At 43.7% G+C, this 19,041-nt stretch overlaps 1 protein-coding gene across 1 annotated transcript in view; it reads right to left on the reverse strand.

Annotated features, from left to right (window-relative positions):
- The window catches only part of HIPK2 (homeodomain interacting protein kinase 2), a 178,258-nt gene that overhangs the window by 103,116 nt on the left and 56,101 nt on the right, over positions 1 to 19,041 (reverse strand). The window contains exon 2 of the mRNA XM_077807538.1: positions 13,228 to 14,323. Coding sequence (XP_077663664.1) covers positions 13,228 to 14,323 — 1,096 coding nt within the window. The remainder of the gene's footprint in view (positions 1 to 13,227; positions 14,324 to 19,041) is intronic.

The raw sequence follows: 19,041 nt of genomic DNA on the forward strand, positions 1-19,041 counted from the left end.
CAGGTAAGGGTCTGATGCAGATTACGTCTGCCCTAGAGCAACTGGACCAAGGACCAATTCGTGACTAAGAGAGTCCCACGTAGAGCTGAGTGAATAGGTGATTTTTCGCTTTGATGTCTGCATCAAAAAAACTCTGAAAAAATAATTGCCAGCTTCAAACACAAACTGATTTTTTTCAGGGCAGCTTCACCAAGATGAAAAAAAAAAATGTTATTCAGGACAAAGAAAATGCTTCAGATATTGATTCAAAAAAGAAATATTGAAAGTTTGTGTTGAAAATGTTTAAACAAAACATTTCAATGCTTTCAGACTTCAGGGGGGGAGGGGGAAAGAGTGTGAGGAGCAACAAAACTACTAGCCAAATTCAACCCAAATTCATGAATAGTTTTAGTGCCCCCCAATTGCTTTTTTTAAAGCAAATTTACTATTTAAAAGTATTTCGCCTAGCTCCCATCCCAAGTTGTTCCCTGATCTGGTCACAGAACAACTACACACTGTCCTTTACCCAGGAGTTCTGGTAAATCTATCAAGTAAGTCCACTGAAATGATTCACAGAGTGATGAACCACTCACAGTGAAAAAGAGTGGTAAAATTTGGCCTTAAATTCCTCCCCACACTTCTTTTTACCCAGGGAAGATAGGCTCTCAGGAACCCACATACTAGGGGGAAAATTGCTTGCTAAGTGTCTTCCCCACTCCAGGACCCTAGAGACATTCCTCTTTGATTTCTAATTCCCTGTCTGCACTGAATGTTTATCATAGGGTACCTGTGTGTCCTTTTTCTTTTACAGCACTACAGAGTTCACTCCTCACAACCCTTCCGCAAAGGGAACAGCAAACTTTTTGTCCCTATTTCCCAATTTAAACAATTAACTAAGTAGCTACAGCTCAACTAACATCAGGCAGAGAGACAGGTATGACCCAGCCAAGGTAGAAACTCTCACCTGATAGAGAATGTTCTTTTCCTCCAGCTTGACCTGGAGAAAGACACTGCAGCTGTTAGCTACTTCCTGACAGGCAGCTGCCTTTACCTCCAGCTGGGACCAATTTAAAGCATCACAGGTGCAGCAATAGTTTGCAGGCACTGAGGCAGAAACTTTAGGCACCAAAGTCAGTCTGGATGGAGTCTGAAGGGTGTGACTCTTTAACCCTCTTTTTATATATATATATATATATATATATTGACCAAGTTCTCTTCCGGTAATTTACCTCTACTTGTTCTGTTGAATCCTTTTATAAACCAACTCGAATCACTTACCTAGCAACACCCCTATTAAGCAGTAAGGTGGGAGATACTATCCACAACTCCAGATGCTCTTTATCATAAGGCCAGTGTAATTTAGTTCCCGACTGCACTGTGCTGGGGACACATGGACCTCACCAAAGTACTGATTTGTCTAATACACCTGCCTCTGTATAACACATGCAGCTCTTGATCACTGAGAGCAATGTTGCGGGGAAAGGGGGCACTTAAGGTGCAGGTTGATGTATTTAAATATTTGGTACCAAATCCCAATTTGGGCAAAACACCCATTGAAGTCCTGTGTAAATGGTGTCCTTAGTGCTGCCTTTTTATTCAATAGGCATGGATGATGAGTCTCCCTAGTAACTAATCTCATTTTCACACTTCGGGTGCTGATCAAGTGCCAATGGTTCGTCAGCTCATTGTGGTTCTCGGTGGCCAATCGCCAGCGAGCACAGTGAGCTGGCACAAGTGTTGAAATAAGTGGCAAATGACACACAAAATCATGAAATGACATGTTATTTTTGCACTTTCTCCTTCATCAGCCACCTCTTCCTGGAGCAGTGCTTGTGGGTTGCCATGCTCTGCTGTTCCTAAAGAACAGCTGCCACCACGCTGTTACAATGCCTGAGAAAATGAGTCCTTTCTCCGTTCTCCCCCTTTTCCATGCTAAAGGAGTGACCTGACAGGGAGGAGATGGAAAACTGTAGTACTTCTAGCCATGGAAAGGTATTTAGGCCTCTAACTCCCACTGATTTCAATAAGAGTTAGGCACCTAAATACTTTTCAGGATCTGGGCCTGAGGGACCAAGAGAGAAAATCAAACTCAAGTTCTCTCACATGTCAGTTTAGAGCTAACTCGTACCTCAGCTCCTGTTTAGGCCCTGCTAATTGTGCTGTGACTTGGAAATGACAATGAATAAGAAAGTACCTTGCAGTGTATTTTAATGTGTTCCTTCCCAATCCACCAGAGGTTTATGGGTATCTTTACTACCATGCAGTACACCTCTCACCAGTAGGGACCAGCAAGCTAAGGTAGTGTTGCCAGCTGTCCCGTTTTCGACTGGAATGCCTGGTCGAAAAGAGACCCTGGCTGCTCCAGGTCATTAAAAGTCTGGTTGGCGCAGAGCTGGCAGGCTCCCTACTCAGTTCCACGTGGCTCCTGGAAGCAGCCGGCATATCCCTCCAGCTCCTATGCACAGCGGCAGCCACTGGGGCTCCGCACACTGTCCCCGCCCCAAGCACCAGCTCTGCAGCTTCCATTGGCTGGGAACCACAGCCAATGGAAGCTGTGGGGGCAGTGCCTGTGGATGGGGGCAGCACGCAGAGCCGCCTGTCCACGCCTCTGCATGGGAGCTGGAGAAACATGCCGGCTGCTTCCAGGACCCGCTCAGCGCCTGCACCCAGAACCCCCTCCTGTACCCCAACACTCTGGCCCCAGCCCCCTCCCGCACCAAACTCCCTCCCAGAGCCTTCACCCCAAAGCTCCTCCCACATCCCAAACACCTGCCTCAGCCAGAGCCCCCTACCACACCCTGAACCCCACATTTCTGGCCCCAGCCCAGAGCCTGTACTCCTTCCCACATCCCAACACCTGTGCCAGCCCAACGAAAATCAGCAAGTGAGCAAGGATGGAGGACAGCAAGCAATGGAGGGAGAGGGCCTGGACTGACAGGGGGTGGGGTCTCACAGAAGGGGCAGAGCAGGGACGAGGCAACGGGGTAGGGGGTGGGGCAAGGGTGTTCAGCTTTCTGCAATCAGGAAGTTGGCAACCCTAATTTAAGGGTATGTCTACACTGCATACTAAGCCAGGTTCTGACTCAGGTCTGAGCCCAAGCCTCCCTTCTGTCCATATACAAATCAGTCTGACTTGGACCAGCAAGCACTCAGAACCTGGGTCCTAGGACCCTTCTAGGGGCAAGGGTCAGAGCCTAAGTCCTGCTTTGACTCAGATCCAAGCCCTGTCATTTTGCAATGAGGATGCAGCTCAAGCCGCAGATCCAAGTCAGAAGGCCTGAGTAGTGCAGTATGGATGCGTCAGCATGCCTGTGAGACCTGGTCTAGCAATTGTAAGCCCAGGTTTATAATGAAATGTGAATGCTTGAGCATGGGTTTGGAAACACCAACTCCACAAGCCCAAGTCTGTTTACAATGTAGTGTAGACATAACCTAAAGTACCACAGCCAAGGGCTGAAACAGCATGGTTTGGATTTCTTTCCTTTTCTTTTTTATTTAAACAGCTGCTGCTAAATAAAACAAACTCTTTATAGCCATTTCAGGGCCTGCCCTGGTACAGTAAATAGCACAGCGACCTTGAATTTTATATCACCTTATCAGGCTGCAACCCAGGAAGAGACTTGTTGTGCTTACAGAGCTTGAAAGAAGAAAACAGAAGGCAGGAAATCCCGTGACTTGCTTGTTCTTGTGGTAATATCAGAGACAGAATATCAGAAAGGAATGTGGCTCAGTCTAATGTATGTAACCTTGAAATCCTGATCATTCCTCACATTACCAAAACTAGTTTGGCAGCAAAAGCAGGGATGCTAGGTTTTGCACTACGATGCAACCCTGGGTGAATAATTCACTGAGTAATTCACTTTGTGCTCCAGCTCCTGGGTTTCTGTAAGTGGAGCTGGGCAAACTGCTAACAAAGCTTATTTGACGGTTGTCTTCTTTTCTTTTCACAAGTTATCTGATCAGATCACAATTTTCCTCGACTTATGTGGTGTTTGAAATTATTCACCAACGCATTTTGGCGATAATACTTGTGGATATTTGAAACGTCAGCTCTTGCTTAGTTTTGATGTGATACCCTACAGTACAATCCTATTCCCTGACTGGGTAAGTGTAATTTACAATCACATTTCCAATGCAAAATTGTCTACATAGTCAGCACTGGCTTTCTGTGGTTCCTCCTCAACAGACCTTAAAATCTGGAATCATTCCTGCCAGGAAACTCATTTGCTAGGATATCTGTGGAAAGTGGATACCAGAGGTGCGTAGACACTGCCAAAGTATTTTGTTTCAAAACTGGGATGCATGGGGCTTTTTGTTTACTGTTTTTCCCCAGGTCTGGCAGTCAGCAAAGATGCCATTCACAAGGGTGGATCCTCACCCTGCCTCATGCCAATGCACAAAACAATTGTGATGCTATGTCCTGATGTTACATTGTAGCATGGCAGCAGCTCAGAATATGGCGCTGTATCACAGTGATGCAGATGTCATAATATAATGGCAAGATGTTACTCTGTAATTATTTTGGGGCTCTGCAACGCCACTGAATACAAAGGTGGCCATGTAGGTTTGCCAGGATAAGTACCTCTGCTCTGAAATGATACCATTACCAGAGGCTGCTGCATTAATCACCCTGATCCAGGCACAGAATCTCCCTATATCACCCAATAATCCCTACATTTATTTGAGTAATGGTAGTGTCCTGCCCAGGGTTGGGGCCCCATTGTGCTAGGCACTGTACAAACACACAGAAAGAGAAAGTTCCTGCCCAGAGAGTTTAAAATCTAAGTAGACAAGACAGACAAAGGGTGGGAGAATAGAAATGTTATTATCCAGCATTTTACAATTGTGGATCTGTGGCACAGAGAGATGAAGTGACTTGCCCAATGTCCCTCGGGCAGTCTAAGTCAGAGCTGGGAATTGAATTCTGAGGCCCAGTCCACTGCCTGAACCACAAAAACATCTGACCATTTAAAGGAGCCATACATAGATACATTTGAAAGCTGTGGGAAGGTATATTTCAGAAGGCACTGCTTGTTTTAAAGCTTTGCACCTGCTATAATGGCAAATCACTGGCACACTTGAAGAGCTGCTGATGCTTTGGGAAAACATTCCTTTTTTTAGAAACAAATTTGCATTTCTCTTATTTTCTGTATTTTGATTGTTCTTTTGTACAATGGCCATTTTCATAAAAACAGGATCTTTGCTTAGAAATTCCTCTGCTCCTGCTGCTTATTCTAACACCTGAAGTCATAATCCACCTCTGTTTGTCACTCTGGAAATTCTGTCCATTTCCATATTAACCAATTGTGATGCCCCTAACTTGCAGGGATTATGACTTCAGGTCAGGGAGAGAAGCAGCTGGAAATTATGAACTCTTCAAAAACAAACATCCTTTTTAATGCAAATAACCCTAGCAGCGAAGAACAATGGGAAAGAAATACAGAAAATACAAGGTATAGATAACAGATGGGCTAAAGCCCAGACTATACAGTGCTTTTGGGTCTCTGGTTCCTCCTCTGGTGACTTTGGTGGCAAAAATCTTTTTTCATCTGAGTGTGCAATGGGATGTCTGCGACCTTTCCTCTTGGATATGTGAACCATGCCTTTGTGCCTCCTTGGATTATTGCAATGTTTGGAATCTACAGCCGCTGTAGAATGAGCCTGCTCACCTCAACAGCAGTATTAGCCATTGGGAACATAGTACACCTGTCTTCTAACCACTATGCTGTCTTTTTGTTTGGTACAATTCAAGCTTTTGACTTTGCTCTGGGGCCTGGCTCTCTCTCCATGAGCTGCCAGAAAGCCGAGATGTGCTGGGGTGTTTTATCTAAGAAGCCCTAGATTTAGTCACCTAGAACAGTGGCTCTCAACCTTTCCAGACTACTGTACCCCTTTCAGGAGTCTGATTTGTCTTGCCTACCCCCACGTTTCACTTCACTTAAAAACTACCTGCTTACAAAATTAGACATAAAAATACAGAAGTGTCACAGCCCACTATTACTGAAAAAGTGCTGACTTTCTAATTTTTACCATATAATTATAAAATAAATCAATTGGAATATAAATATTGTACTTCCATTTCAGTGTATAGTACATAGAGCAGTATAAACAAGTCATTGTATGAAATTTTAGTTTGTACTGACTTCGCTAGAGCTTTTTTTATAGCCTGTTGTAAAACAAGGCAAATATCTAGATGAGTTGATGTACCCCTTGGAAGACCTCTGTGTATCCATTGCCTTATGGACCATTAGATACAGCATTCTAAGTAGAGGGCCCTCAGTTCTGGAATTCATTTCTTCTTCGGCTCAGGAATAAGCCTGGAATAACCTTTAGGGCAAAGCACAAGACTACTCTCTTTCCTCAGGCTTTAGGGGCTTGGGTTGGGATGTTTGGATGAGAAGTATCTCTATTTGGATCAGCAGTGTTCTGAGAAGTGCCCCTCTGTTTTCTTCTACACAATAGTGTGTTTTATTATTATTAATATTGTGTATCTTGTGATATGCATAACTGGACATATTTTATACATTTAGTTAATAAATACATAAACTACCTTTTCTTGAACTTCCCTGGAACCGAACAGCAGCCTTTAAGACGCTGCATAAGGATGGATGCCAGGCTTCTTAGTCAAGGCATCCTAATGTCAGGAGCCTGCCCCAGACTGAGAGATGCAGTGTAATTACTTCTCAGTCATACAGAAAGGGGTCACTTGTTAACTTCAACAGGACAAAAGAGGACCTGGAATGTCTCTCTCTCAGTGGAGGGAACTAGGAGTGTAACAGAGGAGGTTTTGCAGGGAAAACCCTAGGGACAGCCAGGCTTGATGAGAAAGCTTAGGGTGAGGTCTAAGTTTTGTTATTCTAAATAAAACCAAATCCCAGGAAGAGGGTAAATTTAGCATATACAGAGTACATAACCTCTGTTCAGAGCTCTGTGGGAGCTCCACTGGCTTTTCATCCCCATTTTGTGGTCATCTAGATAAAATGGAACCTGTCTTAGAACCACTCCTGCTTTGGTTTTGCAAAACCAAAGCCATCCTGGCTTGGCCATCAAGTGTTGTGAGAAAGCCAAAAGCTTTCAAGCTGGAACCTCAATTTCCCTCCCAACTTTGGTGGTTTAGATAAAATGGAACCAAGATTAAGCTAACCTTGGTATTGGTTTTGCAAAACTTCCTCAGCTGAGCTTTTGTTCTACAAAAGCAAATCCAAACTCCAGCCTCCTTGGTACGTGTCTGGTATCGATGCAGAATTGTTTCAAATGGGATATTTGTTCCCTCTCCACCCCACAAGTCTTCTAAAATGTACCCGCTGTTCTGCAATACTGTGGCACCCAAAAGTCACTGCATGAAACCTGACATTTCTGTATCCCTGAAATGGGAGGAGAAATTAAATAGACCAGACTTTACCAACCGCGAATAGGAACTCCAATCTTGCACTGCCCTTTATAAAATCCAGTATTGGTCTGTATTGTCTCTGCTACACGCTATAATCCAAAGTACCTTTATATCACAACCAACCCACTGGGATGGAGACTAGGGAGTGTTAGAGACCAGCATGGAAAGATGAGGGGACCATTCATGTCAATACAGAAAGGAAGATGTCTACAGTCCTGTATCTAGGAGCACATCTGCATGCCAGTGTGCCCATCAGCTTGCAATAAGATGCTGGTAAATGGGATTATGGAAATGATTTTCATGGAAGAACTTCGACGGCCCTTCACTTCATACTCACAAGTTCAACAAAAATTAAAAAGGCCAGGCTGTCCAGCTCTGAAAAGCAGGAAAGCAGGCTGGCCGGCTCTGAAATGAGCCCCTGGAGCTAGCCAAAGGGTACAGAATGTATGGCTTTCCTAATCCCTTCAGAGCTGGATAAATGGCTCTTCAGGCTTCTCACTTTTTAAAGTGAGGACCTGAAAACAAATGCTCACAAAGAAAATTCAATGACGCAGCAGTGAGAGGGGCACCTTAGTGGAGGAGTAGGAAGTGTGCTCTGTAGGTAGTGAGTTTATGCACTGTGCATTTAGTTCAGGGAGGCTTTGTGACCTTAGATTACCAGTGATGAACTTGGTGGTTTCATTCTAGTCCAGAGAGGGAACATCCTCTCAAAACCATCAGCTAATCTTGCACAATTGACAGTCTGGATCTCAGAGACATACAGGACAGGCAAAGCAGAGAAGGATTGAAGCACACTGGGAGAGAGCTATGTGGATTCCGCTGATGGAAAAGCAGAAGGTGCATCAGATCTAAATTGGAGGTATGTTTGGAGAGAAGTGTGGAAGCTCAGAATTGCAGAAGGTTTTACAAGTTAAGTGCATTAGCTTTGCCATTTGAGGAGATTGGAGGAGCACAAGGTGTGGCAGGACAGGAATAAGGGGCTTTGACAGAGCTAAGGGTCAGGAAACACTATGTCCAGTTCTCGCCATCACAAATACTAACGTTTACCTGGCTAATCTAACAAATTCAGGCAAAAGAAACTTGTAAAATAGCCAGAGAGTCATTTACCCACTAAAATAGTCTAGAAATTTGTCAGCCAATAAGTGTGTAGTATCAAATCGCTAGTATTACCAGACATGGCAGGAAAGCTTTGCACGCAATATCTATACATTTCTCTGCAGCATCTGAAATAGTGGCAACAATGAAACCATCTTTCCAAAGTGCTCACAAATCTCATTCTCAACAGCCTGGATATTTCAGGATTTCCCACTTACCTCCAACATAAGCATCCAACGCCCTGGCCACTTACAGTACATTCTGAATGCTTTTAAAACAAAGCATTCCAATTATTTTTATTTGTTTGTAGGGCAGAGTGATAGTCATAATCTTACATTTGTAGTATTCTGCCTCCTAAATGATTGCAAAGCATGTTATGCATTATATATATATATATATTATATATATGTATATATACTTCATAAAGTGATTATTTCCCCCACAAGTGAAATATAGCCACCTCTGCAGTGAAAAGTTGTTCCAGTGATCAATTACCCTCACTGCTAAAAATGTGCACCTTATTTCTAGTCTGAATTTGTCTAGATTCAGCTTCAGCCATTGGGTCTTGTTATACCTTTGTCGGCTAGACTACAGAGCTTTCTCTGGTCATATTTCTGTTCCCACCGTAGGTACTTATAGATTAGGATCAAGTCATCACTTAACCTTCTCTTTGAACGTTCATTGGTCAGACCCAAACCTCCTTAGCTTGCGATACTTGGCAAGAACAGAGCCCCTGGTTATTGGGATGCAGGTTAGGAACTATTTCTATTAGAAAGTTAAAGCAGCACCCAGCCACATCCACAGGTGCCATTTTATATACCATTTAGGCATCAGGCAGGGTAGGAGTGATACAGGATGCGTATTGCTCTGATTGAAATGGGCATGATTTATATCGCAGTGAAGAAGTGGGGGAGAAAAAAGTCTCCTCCTCACCACACCGCATTCCCCTTTTCACTTATATCTTTGACCACAACACTGACAGAATCTCTGCCTGGGGTGAAAAGGCTACTGTAAAAGGCTTACAACTAAATTAGAACTAAGTGGGATTGTCCCTGAATGGATGATCAGTGATTTAGGGGGGAAAAAAAGGATGCAAGTGTAACTGCTCTTTGGCTATGAAACCATCAGGTGTCTGGGCTTATACTAATGAACCGGTAGTGTCAACCGCTTAGATATAGCTTCCAGCACACAGGATGGGGGGGGTTGAGGGGGAGACAGGGGACATCTTGCCTCTTTCTTTCTTTCTTTCTTTCTTTCTTTCTTTCTTTCATGTCCCTTTGGCTCCTTGGCAGTGTTTCCAGCCAATGGGAGCTGCAGAGCCGGTGCTTGGGGAGGCTCCTGCAGACAACCCAAGCAGAGAATAGCGGGGACCAAGATGCACCAATGCTCAAGGCCCTCACAAAGGCAGGAAAATGATTAAGTGAGAGATACCCAGAAAATCGTGGCAAGAGACCCGCACCCACATGCTGCAGAAGAAGGCGGAAAACCCCTGAGATCACTGCCAATCTGTCCTGGAGGAGAATTCCTTTCCTATAGCAAACAGTTAGGCCCTGAGCATGTGAGCAAGAACCAGCCAGCCAAGCACCTGGCTTGTCATTCCATCACTTCTTATATAGCCATGGCAAGAAAATCAATTAAATGGATTTATTATTCAACATGTATACCCCAGTACGAAAATGCCTCTCTTTGGAATAAAGCAGGCCTTTATTTTCTGCTATCCCCCCGCCCGAATAAGAACATAAGGAAGAATAATATGAATTTTGTCCATTATTTGAATTTAGCTTCATCAGCAGCCCCCTGCCGATGTAATTCATCCCAAATACTTTTTTTTTAATGAACTACTGTCCTTTCCCCCTCGCATCAGGAATGGAAATCAGGAGAGGAATTAGTTGAGTAGGAATTATTATCTAACAAGTTGCAGCTTCAGTCTGGGCAGGAATAAAATTTCAAAGCATAATAAGAGAATGTTATTAAGCTTTTTTCTTCCCCAGAGACTGTCACAAAAGCACTTTGTGACTGTCACTGAGAACCAACCATTTTTCTCTTTCATTTCTGTTTTGTATCTCACATTTCATTCCAGCTGTCCCTTCTGTCTTTCAGCTTGGAACCTGGGCCACCAGTGCAGATAACTCGACAACAAAATGCCCGAATTATCATTATAATTTTTCTTCATCCACCCAGTAAGGTAACTGCAACCCTAAAACCTTTTGCATATTTATAGCAGAAACATGTCTCCCCTGGAAGATGGGACTGTCATCAGGTGGAATATTTCATTTACTAAGCCTCTTCTGAGGTATAAACTGGCTTTTTTTTCCTCTTTTTTTGGCCTCCTTCAGAGGAAAGGACAAAGAGATAACAATCAGCTGCTGCAGTGTTACAGCTGTCAAAATTCCTGTTACTGTGAAAATTAACTCTTCCCCACCTCCCAGCTCTGCTGGGCTTTGCCTGTAGTGTCTGAAAGCTGCGGTATTTGGGGGAGAAGGGGTTTGAAAAGCCCTCCTGTTGTAAAAGATGAACATCCTCTTTAGAAGTGGAGCAACTAATCTGCTTTTACACAAGAAACAGCTATTGCATCTAACCCATGAGCCAGGCATGCTGCCATGCCAGATTTTGATCAAATCAGTTATCAACAAGTTATCATTTCACGGAAGTCATCATCATTTCAAGAAGTCACCATACCACTGTACCGCTGCTGTTTCAGAGACTTATGACAACAGAGACAATTCCCGAAAATATCTAAATGCAGCTGTCATCTGTAAACTAATTCTCTCTTTGTTTCGAACAGAGGTGTCACAGTTCTAAAGCCTTGGAATGCTCTGGGTCTAAGCGGCTGGGACAATAGGAAGGTTCTTGAGAGAGAATATATCTGCACAGGAAGCTTTGCATCCTTGAGTTAAGACACACTCCAAGGATGAAATTCACCCCAATGGGGCTGCACAAATAATACCTACCTCTTATGTAGCACTTTTTATCCATATATCTCACAGCACTTCACAATCTTTAGCAATCTTTATCCTCCTAACCCCCTTGTCAGGTAGGGAAATACTATTATCCTAAAAAGAAAAGGAGTACTGGTGGCACCTTAGAGACTAACAAATTTATATATATGCTCAAATAAATTTGTTAGTCTCTAAGGTGCCACAAGCACTCCTTTTCTTTTTGTGAATACAGACTAACACAGCTGCTACTCTGAAAACTATTATCCTAAATTTTTACAGATTGGGGAACTGAGGGACAAAAAGGCTAAAGGGCAAACAGGCAGTCTGTTCTGGAACAAGGAATTGAATCCTGGTCTCCCAAGTGCGAGGCTAGTGCCCTAACCCTCTTTCCTCTCTATGCACAAGGATTAGGTACTACCAAAGCCCTATATTACAGACTTAAGCAGAACTTAAATGGTACATGCAACTTGGGTGTGCCCTCTGTACAATTCTGAATTTCACCCTAAGACAGCACCTGCCTGTGGTTAAAGGGTAAAAAGTGGAGATCAATAAACCTTAGCCAGGATGCCAGTCTCAACCCCACCCAGAAATATGGACAATACTCATTCATCCTTCCTACTTGGCTGTGACATTACCCAGGGTACAATCTGGACAGATGAACTGCTGTGTCCCATCAATTCTCCAGCCTGGGGCTCAAGAAAGAGAAAGTCTGTGGGGACAAGAACTTCCAGCAGTTTCTTTTCCAAAATGTAAATTTCTCACTCACACCCTTTTTCCTGCTGAAGAGTGGCCTCTTAACTGGATGATAGTCTATTTGATTTTGTTGACACCTGGCTGAGGCATCAGTTTGCCTTTGGTCTTTGAGGAACTGGTCTGTGCCTGCTTTTCTAAAATCGGAACATCTCAGTAACGTTCTGTAGTAGAATTTTATAACTTTACATACAATGTTGCCACAAATATTTTATCAGGACAATAATGATCAGCAAATTATGAGTTTTCAAATGATACCTCACAAGGCATACTCTGTACAAAATGTATCATAGTCTTGTAAAAGGGGTGAACATAAGTGTACAGATTGTCATACTGAGTAAATTTCAAACACTGAAAATAAATTACCATTAAAACAAAGTTATATACTAAAATGTGTTCCGGTACGGCCTGACCCACAGCCCACTGCAGTCAATGTGACTCTGACTGTGGACTCCAATGGGTTTTGCATCAGGCCCACAGCCTGGAAAACTACTATTTCAAGGCAACTGTTAGATTTGTACAACTTCTTTATATGGTTGCACATCATTTTTATAAAGTCCATCATTTCAGCCATACAAAGAAGCCTGTAAATCTGGTTATTTATATTTAAAATGTTAATTCATTGTTTACGGATAAAAAAAACTTTTAAAATTCAAGTCGCTGTAGCTTGCATTGACTTTGCAGGAAAATGCACCAACTCAACAACTCCGAGGATCTAGCTCACACTGTGGAATAAGACTCAGGAGTCGGGGGGGAGGGGGGGAGGGAGAAGGGATGCTTTTCTAAATTATCTTGTCAGTTTTAATTGACAAACTCCTTTTTTAATCAGTCAATTTTTGAAGGTTATTTGCAAATTAACAATGGCTTTTAATGGACATCACCCCAAGATGTTAAATTACTTTTCTTTCATTTTGGCAATGGACATACAACCCATCATGAGAGTCTAGCCATCACAATTCAGCATTCAGTACAGATACAAAAGATGGCAAGAAAAAACAGCTGACCATAGAGGTTTTTATAGGATCTTCCAGAAAAAAACATCTTCCTTGACATTATTTGACACAACTCTCTTACCTGTAATATCTGGATTGAAGGTAGGTTGAACACACAGCCTTAGACACGTGACTAGCTGAACCAAAGTCTATGACCTTGACCCTGTATGGTTGTCGGGATGGGTCTACCAACATGATGTTCTCTGGCTTGAGATCTGCGTGAATCAGTCCCAAGCTTTTCAGCTTCATTAGGGCTGTTGCTACCTGCTGGAGGATTGGCCGGATATACTTAAGGGGCAAAGGACTGAATTTGTTTTGCTTTAGAAAATCATAGAGGTTCTGCTCCAACATTTCAAAGACCAAGCAAGTGTGATTTTTGTGCTGGAAGCACTCATAGGCTCGGACAAAGTTGTAGTCATCTGCACTTTCCGTACTCAACCGGGCCAGGATGCTCACTTCAATCTGACCTTGTCGGGCATAGGAAGGATGGTTCTTCAGGATCTTGATAGCTACAATCTCATTAGTGCCACGTTTCCAGCATTTGACCACTTGCCCAAAGGTTCCCCGGCCAAGAAATTCTAATACTTCATATGTGTTGGTCATAGAACACAGCACTTCATGTTGTACCAGCTGGTAATCCCCTTCGCTGTTGGAGCCACTGTTTTTGGATGTGGCAGTGGATGTAGTGGCAGTAGCTACTGTGGCTCCACTGGCATTGTTCTGAATCATTGGTGGATGCTCTTCAATTATCTGCACACTGCTTGTGTTCTCAATTTCCTCGCTCTTGCGCTTAAGTCCACATTTTTGGTAGGTGTCCAGAAGGCTCACAGTGCTTCGACGCATCAGGTTGTGAGGTCCGCCCAATGCTTGCCCAGACACTGCAACGACACCAGAAGTGCTGCTGGCAGATGTCACCACGATGTGCCCCGTGCTTGCTGGAAAGATGATGGTCTGTTCGTAAGGGATACTGGGGTTGGGAATCTGGAGGGAGGCGTTGACTGCTGCTGCTGCCGCTTGGGAGGACTGCACGTTCTTGGTCTGGCTGTAGACTTTGCTATGTGTGCCGTACCCAGTCATATCCCAGTTAGAACTCGGTTCCACTTTCAGTTTCTTCACACTACAGAAGGCACTTGACTGAAGGGTGTGAGGGGAGAAAACTTGCACATGCGAGGCCATACCTGCAAGATAACATTTAAAGAAACAACAGTGTCAAGATTTCTTCCCCAGCTTTTTATTCATTTCAGTTGCAATAAGGGAAAATGGAATGATGGGGAGGGAAACCTCAGGAACACCTAGAGAATGACCAGGCTCTTACAGACCGAGAGACGTATCCATTGCAAATAAAGTGCAGTACAATAAAACAAAGAGTCAGCACTAACTGAATCATATATATTAACAGTGACCATTAGTCTCCCTCTCTATTTTTTTAATATCAGTAATCTAAGGATTAGGTTTACCTTTTGCGACTAAACATCCTTCTGGTCCCATTGTCTCCAGCAACAACTTAGGGCTTGTCTACACTTACCGGGGGATGATACACGGCAATCGATGCATCAGCAGTTGATTTAGCGGGTCTAGTGAAGACCCGCTAAATCAACGACAGATTACTCTCCCATCGATTCCTGTACTCCACCTGAACGAGAAGCACAAGGGGAGTTGACGGGAGAGCATCTCCTGTCGACACAGCATAGTGTGGACCCCGTGGTAAGTAGATCTAAGTATGTTGACTTCAGCTACATTATTCATGTAGCTGAAGTTGTGTAACTTAGATCAATCTCTTCCCCACTCCCCGTAGTATAGACAAGGCCTTGACATTGATGGAGAGATGGTGTAGTGGGATACTGAAATAGTCTTTTACCTCTGCGGACCAAAGTCCAATTCCTGATGTATGTCATACATGACATCGTTTGGGTGGGGTCTCATTCAAGTCCTCTTTCTGTACACATAAAACCACTGTACAGTTCATGTTTTCTGCTCAGTAGAAGTCCAGGATGGGAATAGGAAGAGGTGTTGAAAGTCAGAATTGAGGTGTGCTGACAGAGAAGTTTGTGGACCCAGAACTGGAATAGCTGGTGATGTTTCAAGTCATAATTGAAGTCCCTTGCCAGAACTGTATGTGGGAATCTTGCATAATGCTTGTCAGCATTTATGGATAGTGAAAACAGGTATTATGCAAAGATTAGCCTTAGCTCCTGCTGTCAGTTCCCTTGGTTTCATAAATCACAATGGGCCACATTTTTCCATTCACATTCATAGTGAGTAGTACCATAGCTGGAAAGTAGATCCTGCTGAAAGTTAAAAGGACAATTCTTGGAATAAGGTAACATTTGGCATGAGTAAGAGAGCAGCAGAATCTAGCTCTAAATTAATGCAAAATTTTAAAAAAGACATAAATTATTTTCCTGCAATCTTTTTCTTTGAATCTAAAAATTCTTAACAGTCTGTAGATATTTATACAAACAACAAAACAGAACTAATTACCCAGGTACTTAAAAAATCCAAGCAAAACCTTGTGGTTAGAAAGGCACAAATGTGGGAACCCACCAGAGATCCATAGAAGGTGGAAGACCAAGTACAGAACTTCTCCCAGGTTTCTCCTCCAGTGTAGAGACTATAGGGCTGGCAAGAAGAATTAGTGAATCGCACAAAGCTGAGTGTGGATTTGTATTTAAGAAGCCCGACACTAGGAGTGAGTTAAGGCAGAAAGCCATGCCCTTTCTCAGCAAGCGTTGCAAATCTTTGTTTTGTAATAAACCCCAAGACTGACAGTGGAGGGGGAAAAAAACTGTATTCTGATCTTCCACCATCACTGAATTTTTAAGAGAAAACATACCTTGACTTGTTTTAAATTTAAAAGGAAAATATTTGAAGGCTGAATGTTTCATTTACAAAAATACAACAAAATCAACACATACACAGATGACCTGAAGCATCCTCCCAGGCAGGGGGGAATTAAGAGTGCACAAAGCTCAGCTTTTTTTCCTCATAATTGCTGAGAGAAACCAGCTCTCTTCTAGCCCATTCCCAGGTGTGTTGCTATGTTCTAAAATCCTTTTATGTTTGTGTGTGTATATATATATATATGTAGCTACATATATAGTTACTTCCTAGTTTCAAAGCTGATTAGCACAGAGAAAAGAACGCAGTTAAGCAAACACATACACAAATCTTTCAGTTAATTCCCAGGAGCCAGAAACCAGGAACCTCTTATGAAATAGCTGAGGTGAGCTGAAAGTGCATTCGGTGTAATTGCATGTAATTCACCAGCACACAGAGGTGAAAGTGGGCTGGTACGGTGTACCAGTAAGAAGTGGCCGCCGGTACAGGCCTGTATAAAGCCAACGTTAAGGTCCCCTGCCCTCCCAAAGGGTTGGCTGGGGGAGGCTGACCCACAGACCTGTCCCTTCTGCCCGAGGCCCTGCCCCTTCGGCCCAAGGCCCTGCCCCTTCTGAGGCCCAGGGCCAGGTCCCCGTACTAGTAAGACTTTTAAGTCACTTCCACCCCTGCTAGCAGGCTGAGCACTCCACTTTGCTCCAGAATCCCTCTATTCAGCCCTGCTGCCCCAAGCAGCTTTTAAAGATAGAGCAGAGTCAAAGAAACCTAATCAGGACAAGGGGAACACCCACCCCAACACCAAAACCTGCTGTGTAAAGCTCCTGTAACCTCCAGCGATGAAGCAGTACAGATTGCTGTAGTCTACCGATGTGACCCCTAGCTTTAATGTGATTTTCTACACTGTTTGCTGACACTTGTATAAAAAAAACAACCTCCAAGGTCCCTGTTACTCAGTCTCCTGGGATCTTTCAACCCTTCTCCCACAGCGCCTGCTTTCCTCCCTACTTTCCAGAGGGTGACAATGTTGCTATGAATGACTTAGCCTGTGGTACGCAATGAGCTCAGAGAACGGCAGCAAAATTACTCAACTTGTCATCCTGGACACCAATATCATATGTGAGGCAGAGGCGATGTTTGTTTTTCCACTAATTAAAAAGCGTCACAGTGTTCATTCTAGTACTGACCTTTCTGGGGTTGTGGGGTGGTTGGATGCATGTTTTCCCCCGGGACATGAATAATGAAGCAGAGGTAATTGGTAACATATTGTGGATCTAGTAGAGGTGTAATTTATAGCTTTATGGCTTTCATTCCAGTTTGCTTGCTTACCATCCCTAAGGTTAAAAAACCTGACACAAAAAAGGGGAGAGAGCCATAAGAGACAGCTCTAAAAATAACTTTAAATGATCTAGTCACCCCAAAATTAAAGCCACCGATACACAGCACAACAGCTGTAATTATCTAGGTCAGTGGTTCTTAACCTTTTTGGGCTCAGGAATCATTGGGGCCTCTCATAACCCAGTGAATAGCTTTAGTGCGAAAAAACATTTTGCTTACTAACTATTTCTTACCCACGATAAATAATATACACATTGATGTAATAAATGCTAAATAAGTACACCGTGTGTACTATAGTGGCATCTCCTATCCCTATCCTGCAGGGCTGTCTGGGCTCAGCTCCCTGCTCCAAACATTGCAACCTCTAGGGTCACAGTGCCACTCAGGTTTGGCCTGGTGGATGGGGAGTCCCCAGGCCAAATTTATGTGAGTGGTGCTGTGACCTGCCCTGCCACATGGGGCACAGAGCTACTCACTCCAATTTGGACCTTCCCCCCTACCCCCGCGTAGCGAGTGAAGGACCCGACGCCGAAGGGCTGCTGGAGACCCAGAGCGCCTCCAGGTGAGCCTTTTTTTATTTCTGCTCCCCCTGTTTTTTCCACCTTGCTACGCCACTGCCATCATCATGATGGAGGGACAGCTGGGCCAAACCTGAGCAGCACTGTGACCCTCTGCACCAGGTTGCAACACCTGAAGCAGGGAGCTGAGCCCAACCAGCCCCAAGAGACTGGAGCTGCAGGAGTAGTGTGGGGTGTGTTCTATAAGCCGCATAGGCCTCCCCTCTCCCAGGGCAGGACCCGACACCTAGGGTGACCAGATGTCCCGATTTTATAGGGACAGTCCAGATATTTGGGGCTTTTTCTTACATAGATGTCTATTACCCCCCACCCTCTGTCTCAATTTTTCACACTTGCTATCTGGTCACTCTACTGACACCCCACCCCCAGGACTCCCATGGAACCCTTTGACAAATTCTGGTGAGCCAATTCTGGGTTGTGACCCATGGGTTCAGAAACCCTGATCTAGGTGCTACTGTAATTAATAGCCATCATTAAGGGCCGGATCCCCAGTTAGTGTAAATTGGCATATGCCATTTTACATCCTCTGAGGATCTGTCCTGATACCAACCAGGATTAGCGGTCACTGAAAAATTGCTGATGTCAGATCACTGTCTATGCCCCTTAGTGAAATAAGTTGGTGATCTCAGTCCAGTTTTCCTGGAGACAGATCCACATTTAAAAATCCCTCTGCACCAGACACCCTTCTTTGTAGTCTCTACAGAGAGAACAAACACAGAATGAGCATAAAGACTGAACTATCCTGTCACCACAAGAACACATCCCTCTGATAAAGGCTGTGGACAAAGAACTGTGGCTGCCTACACTGTACTTGCCTTCTGGCTAAATAGAGGGCTTTGAACTCTAGCATTGTCAGTCCAGCACCTTTCACTCTCCATGAGGCACAACATTCACTAGAACGGTGGCTTGAGAGACTACTGTACCCCTTTCAGGAGTCTTATTTGTCTTGCATACTCCCAAGTTTCACCTCACTTAATAACTACTTGCTTGCAAAATCAGACATAAAAATACAGAAGTGTCACAGCACACTATTACTGACAAATTGCTTACTTTCTCATTTTTACCACATAATTATTAAATAAATCAACTGGAATATAAATATTGTACTTACATTTCAGTGCATAGTATATAGAGCAGTATGAACAAGT

The sequence above is a fragment of the Eretmochelys imbricata genome, chromosome 1 (assembly GCF_965152235.1).
Source record: "Eretmochelys imbricata isolate rEreImb1 chromosome 1, rEreImb1.hap1, whole genome shotgun sequence".
Taxonomy (NCBI): Eukaryota; Metazoa; Chordata; order Testudines; family Cheloniidae; genus Eretmochelys; species Eretmochelys imbricata.